This window comes from Protomyctophum parallelum (assembly GCF_964188405.1).
Source record: "Protomyctophum parallelum genome assembly, chromosome: 17".
In the NCBI taxonomy this organism is placed as follows: domain Eukaryota; kingdom Metazoa; phylum Chordata; class Actinopteri; order Myctophiformes; family Myctophidae; genus Protomyctophum; species Protomyctophum parallelum.
In genome coordinates, this window is record NC_139719.1 from 17,973,921 (window position 1) to 17,982,515 (window position 8,595).

General features: G+C 43.3%; 1 protein-coding gene across 2 annotated transcripts in view; it reads right to left on the minus strand.

The window, feature by feature from the left end:
• Nucleotides 1-410: 410 nt before the first annotated feature.
• LOC310874883 (monocarboxylate transporter 9-like) overlaps nucleotides 411-8,595 on the minus strand; it is a 13,532-nt gene continuing 5,347 nt past the window's right edge. For both annotated transcript variants that reach the window (XM_083787801.1, XM_083787800.1), the window contains exons 5-9: nucleotides 8,331-8,595; nucleotides 8,050-8,129; nucleotides 5,698-5,920; nucleotides 4,090-4,262; nucleotides 411-876 (exon numbers count right to left, since the gene is read on the minus strand). The exon at nucleotides 8,331-8,595 is cut by the window's right edge and continues 141 nt beyond it. In XM_083787801.1, coding sequence (XP_083643927.1) covers nucleotides 611-876; nucleotides 4,090-4,262; nucleotides 5,698-5,920; nucleotides 8,050-8,129; nucleotides 8,331-8,595 — 1,007 coding nt within the window. In that variant the 3' untranslated portion in view covers nucleotides 411-610. The remainder of the gene's footprint in view (nucleotides 877-4,089; nucleotides 4,263-5,697; nucleotides 5,921-8,049; nucleotides 8,130-8,330) is intronic.

Consider the following 8,595-nt stretch of genomic DNA (forward strand, 5'->3'; position numbering starts at 1 on the left):
CTTGGTGAACACTGGGCTGCGTTTGATTCACGGGTGCAAATTTCTAGTCTCCTATCCCGACTGTACTCCACATTAGAACCAAAGACGTCTTACAATTCAAGTCTTGACTTCACCACACAAGTTCCGTTTCATTTTAGATCTGGAATGAATTTGATACAAATCCGTGTTCAGATTTATGCAGTATTTCTTAAATGTTGTAACTTTGATGCTTTGTTTAGACGAGGAGAGTGTTGAGTAACAGGGTGCATGTGAAGGGCAGAGAAGAGGGGATACGTGAGGGAGTTGGATTCGAACCCGGGTCCCCGTGGCTCACAAGGAGCATGTGGTCAGTTCACTCCGTGTCTGAGCCAACAGGCGACTGACTGTTAAACAAAGCCCCCCGTGGACTTACACCGGGAGACTGAGTCCAAACAAACAAACAGAAAACTGTATTCAGCGTTCCTGAATCCATTATATTCACCCTCTTGTTTCTACTGTATATACCGGAGTTATTCTCAGTTTTCTGGGGAATCCAAACTAAAGAACCCGAGTCCAGGTTCCAAATTCCAGCATCCAGATTTGATAAACATGGTGTCTTTGCTTCGTGCTATTGTTGTGGTTTGAGAGTGCCTCAGGCCACCGAAGCCACCATGTGCATCGTGGTGGTGGTGGTGGTGGCGTAGAGTACAGCAGGCTCCGGCATCACCGCCACAGCAACGGTGCACTCTATAAACTCTGTCTGGGAGACGACCTCTGGCTGCGGGGCAGACTCAGGCTTGGTGCAACAGCCCAGACAGGGCAGCGTGGAGACGAAGAGGATGGCACCGCCCAGCAGAACGCACACTCCACTGAGGTAGAACGCTATGTCGTAGGACTGGGTCATGTCGTAGAACCAGCCTTGGGGAGAAATGGGAGATTAAGAAAACAAGGGTTAACTATGAAACGATGTGGATCTAGCTCAAGGCTAACTAAACCTTTCAGGGCGGCCGCGACCCCCCCCAAAATAATCATATTTGAACTGGGGACCACCCTCCCCTGACAAGCAAGGAATTATATAGGCATTTCATTTAGTTTGACTCGGCTCCACAGATAAATATTGTGGAACTAGTTAAACGATAAGCTGCGAGGCGAGATAGATAGATAGATAGATAGATAGATAGATAGATAGATAGATAGATAGATAGATAGATAGATAGATAGATAGATAGATAGATAGATAGATAGATAGATAGATAGATAGATAGATAGATAGATAGATAGATAGATAGATAGATAGATCGGCTATTTCCACAAGCCAATGTTTGCCTCTTTCTTACTGTACGTAATATGTGACAGTTTGGCCAGTACGTAATATTTGGCAAATTGGCCAATCTCATCACGTCTATGACGTATCTCAGCACGATCAAAGTCAAAGGGTTTGTGACATTATCAGTGTGGCAAACCAGGGGAAACAGCCAGGCCTATTCCCCACAGAATGAGGCTGGGGGAGGTGATAGAGGGAGTATATCACCCTGTACAGGTATTGCAGCCAATGGGAGCCTGGACATGGACGCACCTGCAGACGGTAAGGCAATCACCAGAAGCTTTTAAAGAGCCGACGCCCAAGCTGTCTGGTGGGTCAGTTTGAACTAATGGAGGAGTGAGGAAGGAGAAATCACTCTGTTCATGAGGGAGATCTCACAAGCCGACTGAACTCCACAAGGGAGAGCCTACAGCACTCTCCCCCAACTAAAGTAGTCACTAGCTCTCTCTCTGCTCTACCCACAGGACTGCATGTGAATAGAAGCCCAAGCCCCTGACAAGAGGAACCCTATGTTGACGTTTTGCCCCGTTTTCCCCTTTCCCTAACACTTTAATAAAAGACAATTTAAGTTTATGTTGAATCTGACTGAGCCTCTTATTTTATTGTGAATCTGTGCCTATTCTCCCCTGGGTTGCCACATTTGGTATGCTTTTGGTGAATGTTCCCCATGAATAGGTTTGCTGTCGTGCAAGTGCACGGTTAAGAAGAATTATTATATTATATTATATATTTTTTTTTGTAAAAGTGAAAACCACTAAATATTACCATTACTCATTGTTTTACAACATATTACCATTGTAACGGTGAGCATTTTGAAGATGTTTTTTTTTTGCCAGGTGCCAGGACTACATTCGCAGTGAAAAAAGCAGAACTTCTTCTTCCCTTCCCCCCCCACCCCGCCCGACAAGGTCGAGGCAGATGGCCGCCCACCCTAGAGTCGGGTTCTGCCTGACGTTTCTTCCTAAAGGGGAGTTTTTCCATTACCATTGTCGCAATATTGCTTGCTCTGGGTGGATCTTTGTTGGTTTGTGCCTTGAGACAACTTGTTGTGATTTGACACTTTAATCAAATTGAATTGAAAAGACGACCTTAGTAGACACTTTTTCATGATTGGCTGCCTCTAAGCCAATAAACCCATAAAACCCATATAGCCTGCCGTTGTGTGTTGCGTCTACAGAAGCTAATGTTATTATGAGCTAACTGGAGCTAGAGGAATAAGCCATAACAAAACACAGCGAGTGAGCCAACAAAAGAACGTCGTAAAACAAAATGAAAACAACGCCCGGGACTCGAGAGGTTGTGACAGAGAAACATAAACGTTTTTTTGGGGGGGAAATAAAGGAAAAGATGCACAACGGAGACGGCCAAGCAGCTGCACCTGCACGTCCACCACACGAATGCCCGTTCTGTGGGTATAGTGTGGGGGAGAATTCAATTGGCCCAGGGCTCCTCTTTTAGTCTTAATCCATCCCTGCTTAAGACCGGAGCATTCCATTCTGCAACACAGAGTGGTGCTGTGTGGTGGTGAAGTTTTGGGGAAAAGTGGACCAGAGACAGACTGTTCTTACTACTAGTATCTATAATCGGGTGTTATATTAACACATTTAGACCTGGGAACGATTCTACAAATGTCTTCTAAATCCTGACAGTTTTCTGAAAAACCCCATGTTTCTATGTCAGTGGTTCTCAAATTATTTCATGTCAAGGACCCCTAGAATTATATGCAATTGGCCGCCGACCCTCATCTGAAAATATGTAGTTCCAGGGACCCCCCCAGAAGCAAAGATTTGAGTTAAAAACGTTCGCTCTGAAAGAATTTATATTCAAATATTCGCGCCACATAAATAAAAAATAAAAAAGGCAGATCTACAAGCTCGTAGCGCGGCACTCGGTGCCGCGCTATGAGCTTGTAGATCTGCTATTTTTCAATAGCTAAAGCATAACACCAAAAGGGGTTCCCCGCCTTGAATGGCTTTAAAGTCTGGCTGCACCAAACACAATTTCCTAAACATGATTTCCAAGAAAAACAACCCAGGAGCACAAACACCAACCGGCTGAAAAACGTGGTTGGCTTCTTCTGTGGCCAAATGTTCAAAGCCAGCAGTAATGAACTCACGAAGGAAAGTTACATTTTTCTCTATAAACCCAAAAGTATTTGCAAAGTTGTGTGTGGCCAGCATGAACTGCTACAACGGGGATTGCAAGAGCAATGAACCCCTTAGCATAGTTATATCTATCTATAACTGTATGACCATTATTATAGTTATATAATTATTATTTGAGCCACTAAACCCTGGTGTTTAAGTGTCCTTGAGCAAGACACGACTGAACCCCTAACTGCTAACTGCCCTTGCGTGGTTTCCTCTGCTACTGGAAGTGATGTGTGAATTAAGTGTGTGAATGTAATGCACATTGTAAAGTGGTTTGGAGATAAAGGTGCTATTAGAAATGCTCCATTTACAGAACTCTATGGGCACTATTTCTCCATAATGACTAATCTTATTAGGCTTTTTTTTTTTAACATTTTAGAATAGTGAAAATATCTGATCTACAGCAACACGTGAGTTTGTAGATAGGTTATTTATTTTCACTATTTTAAAAAGTTTTTCCAAATAATAAAATATGCCTAATAAGATTAGCCATAAGGCTGTATATAGGGCCCATTTTTTGACTGTTACACAGCTACATACATTACCATAATGTTATACATAAATCTATGACTGTCTGTTACCCAGGTTGAATTATACATGAGTCTATATGACTGTCGCATAGTTACGAGGTCATAGTTACGAGGTCATTGTTCTTACCTACGACAGGGGGTCCCAGCATGATCCCGAAGCCTCCGAAGAACATGAGGATGCCGTGAGCCTCTGTCAGCCGCTCCATGCCCACCAGCTGGGTGGTGACGTAGGACGTCAGCGACCAGTTACCTGACAGGAAACCCAGGGCTGTGCACAGCATCTGGAGACCCAAATATGTCCTGGAAGGGTGGAATGGATGGATGGACAAGCCAAGGGGATATTAGGTACATGTCACATAAGCCGTTCAGACCTGTTTGTAAAATCTGAAAAAAATCAAAAAAATTGAAGAATAGAAAATCACACCCGTGAGTGAGGGGCGCTCTTACCATCGTACATCATCATGACGTAACATGTCGATTTGCTCAGACAAATGACATAAATTCTCTGTTCATTGTCAATGGTTGTCAATTGTTAGGACACAAATCTACACTATAGCTGAATATAGGAGGGGCGCCCCTCAAAACTATTAAAAAAGAAGAAAAGAAAACTATGTTGCTATTATCAGTGGTGGTCAAACATCAGTGCTTTCATGTCAAGGACACCCAGAATTATATGTATTTGGCCAAAAAAAAACATTATATACAGTAGCAATTGTATAGGATGAAATGTATCAGAAGCAGCAATGAGTCTAGATATATATGTGAGACCCACCCAAAATATTTTAAGTTCACGGACTAAGAAGTAATGCTCCAAAACTAATTCTGGGTCCTAGCTAGCATCAAAGTTATGTTGTACATTTCCAAGTGTGGAACAGACCACCGATGATAATAGTGAGAAAATAAATCAACCAGGTGCTCAGTGGAGGTACAAAAGTTAAAAAGGTAAAGTTGGTGCTTCAAGGATCAAAGGGACTATAGAACAAAAAAGAAGGGCGATCCATGCACTCACTTTTCTTTTTGCTTTTTTGAGTGCTCGGATGTCATAGGGAAAAAAAGTGATCTTGTGATGATAATAATAGTGTTTAACGAAGTTGTCAAAAACAATATAGTGGAAAGATACTAGTAAAAGGATATATGAAAAGAATGTTACACAATATGACTTTAACCCATTTTGGACGGGCACACATTTTGGTGTTTCAAGCATTATATTATACATTTGCTGTTGAAAAATAGCAGATCTACAAGCTCATAGCGAGCTTGTAGATCTGCTATTTTTGAAAAATTGTTCAAATGTTTGAATGTAAATTCTTTCAGAGCGAACGTTTTTAACTCAAATCTTTTCTGCTGAGCGGTCCCTGGAACAACATATTTTCAGATGGGTGTCGGAGGCCAATTACATATCATTTTTGGGGTCCTTGACATGAAATATTGAGAACCATCGACATAGGAACATTATTTCAGAAAATTGTCATGATTTAGAAGACATTTTTTATATTTCGACGTCAGGCCTACATTTAGGCCTAAGGCCGATTCTAAAAACGCCTCTAAATCCTGACCTAAGTTTTCGGACTTTTTTTATAGCAGCAACATTTTTACATTTTTTAATACTTTACATACTGTAAAGAACCCCAAAATGGGTTCCCGGCCTGAGGGGGTAAAACACCAAAAGGGGTTCCCGCCCAGAATGGGTTAATTATATATAAAATGAGGATATTAAGATAAAAATGGTATTTACTTGGTAACGGGGATGAGCAGCAGGCCCAGGCCACTGCCGGCGAGGGTGAACGCATAGAGGTAAACACTGTTGATGAGGGGCAGGTCGGCCAGCATCCCCAGCGCCATCTTCCCCGCCCCGGCCGAGATGGCCGTGAGGGACACCAGGGGCACCGCCGCCACCCCGTCCGACAGCCCCTCGCTCTGCGCCACGTCCTCCATGAACAGCAGCGGAGGGAAGGCACCTGGACGAGGAGAGGAGGAGGAGGAGGAGGAGAGGAAGAAGGTGGAGAGGAGTAGTGTGGAGAGGAGAGGAGAAGAGGTGGAAGTAGTAGGTAGTTTATTCATCCTCACTTGGCATTGTGGGGGGAAGGACCTGTGTGGTGGGAGAGGGAGGGGGGGGGGGGAGTGTCAGTAGAGTAGAGCTTTGAACAAACACTTTCGTACAACACACGGTGCATGCATTGCTTATATAAACACGCCTCATGTTCAGCGCAAATGCAACAATGTCAATAAACTGTTTATGGATCGTGGAGAGAAATAACATCTCACGACTGGAAATGTTTAGTTGTGAAACCAATCACAAACCCCACACACACAAACAACACACATACCATCGTTCCCCTAAACAACATGTAGAATTATCACGTCATCATTCCAAAGCTTGGGTCTACAATACAGCCAACCAGTTGAAGATAATATCTACATCTAATACTGTATATATACACAAGTTTTAAAGCCTCAATCTGTATAATATTATTATACAGATTGAGGCTTTAAAACTTGTGTCCTCCAGGGGTAGGGTCCCGACAAGCCTATGGCTTCTCCCTAACCCTTTTTCGGATCGGACAGGACATGAGCTACGGACAAAAAAAAAAAAAGGAAACTATGTGTGCTATGTATGAACTGTATGTCCTCCTTCCGAAAATAAAACTGAACTGAACTGTTCTATTACTAGTTTGCTCACTTAAAATACTCTTCAAATAACCAAAAGCACACGTGACGCTTGTAGATGTACAGTATTTGAAATGTGTACTGTATTCTCGGCACGCTTCCATACAAGACATGCTGGGCTGGCTTCTAATTATATGGCATCCAAATGACTGGAATCGGCCGTGCACGACTGAGAACTGTAATGCATCTTGTTTCATTAACATAAATCCAGAAGTCTGTCTGTCTGTGTGTCTGTGTGCTTTCAGAAATGTGGATGGGTGAAACACAGCCAATATGTGGAGATCCGTGAACTCTCCCGAGTTGGTGCTCATAAGATGACTGACATCATAGAATGGCCTGCAAGTACTCTGATAATAAGTACTACTACTGCACTAGTTTTAGTATTAACCACTTAAACCCCTGGCCTGTACTGTAGTCTAAACTAAAGCACTAACCACACCCAGGGTCACACAAGGGTCACCATGCAACTCTTGGGTCCAAGCGGTTGCTAACGGAGTTAGCGCTAAAACCGTCTCGACCCTTTGGTCTGGTTTTGGGCCATTGAATTCCATGCGTTGAAACACTAGGGACGACGTCAACGTGCAGCAGGACATATCACACCGCAGGGACAACGCTATAACCGTCTCGACCCTTTGGGCTTTAGAGAATTGGACATTGAGTTACAGCTGTACTTCGACCACTTTTTCCCTGTCTACACCCAAATATCTTCGTCAAAAATAGCTACAACTGCATGTTTAGCCTAAGCTTCCCCCCCCAGAAAAAATGACGCTGGGGTTCAAGTGGTTTAAAATAACAGCGCTGCCCAGAACATTCTGACCTTCGTGAACTTCCTGTTTGAAACCGTTGCCATGGAAAGCAACGTGAACTGCTGAGAACACTGTGCTGACAGGATGCTGACATGGGGTTTTTCTCCTCGCAACGTGCATAATGTGTGTAATATACTACAGATCAACGTTTCTCAACTTCAGGTCTGCGGACCACCAAATGGACCCTTATGGGTCTGCAACTCTGAGAGTTGAACGATCACTGATCACCTTTTTTTTTTATTATTATTGGGGTCCCAGAGATAAAATAATAAGAATGATAGTTGAATCAAATAGGAAATATTTTGCAGAGCCTGAACATCAAGACAAAATATTATATTCTCACATTCTGACAAAAAAAAGCTTGAAAATCACTGCTATAGATTACAGATAATTAAATATAGAGTAGGCTACATAGGCCAGACAGACTGACCCTTATTGATTTCACCTGTTCAGTCATGAAAGGCAGATAATGTTTTGAAGAGTCGGCTCACAAAATAATGTCAAATGGAACATACTGACAATTGGAACGTACTGTCAATTGGAACGTACTGTCAATTGGAACATAGCGTGGAACATAATGTTCAAACCACACAAACATTGGGGAGGAGACTCACCGAGACTGAACAGGAAGAGAGAGATGCACAGAGACATGAAGACTCTGTCCTGAAACAGAGACATTGTAGAGGAACAACACCTACAGAGGAGAAAGAGAGAGGAAGAGAAAATAAGTGAGATGGGGAGAGAAATACATTATTTTATAATCTGTTAAGTCTGTTAAATATTAAATGGAAACTGAACGACTTTGTGTTGTCCAAAGATAACAATGGTAACGCAAGTATGAATGTGTGTGTGTGCATGTGTGTGTGCGTGTGCGTACGTGTGTGCGTGCACTCACGTGGAGTAATCTCTCAGTCTGTTCTTAATAATTTTGACCAGCGCCGAGCAGCTAAACATGCCCCCCCTCTTCTCAATGGCCAGCTCCTTGGTTTCTATGACGATCACGAGGTCCTTGGCCAACAGGGGCTTCTCGTTGGGCGACAACGGGGCTTCCGGGGACACTTTGATTGGCTCCTCGAACGCGGGGGCCTTCTGGTACAGCTGCTGCCCCCTGGCCGCCCGCTCCAAAATGGCAGCCCGCTGCTTGAGGTAGTACTTGGGCG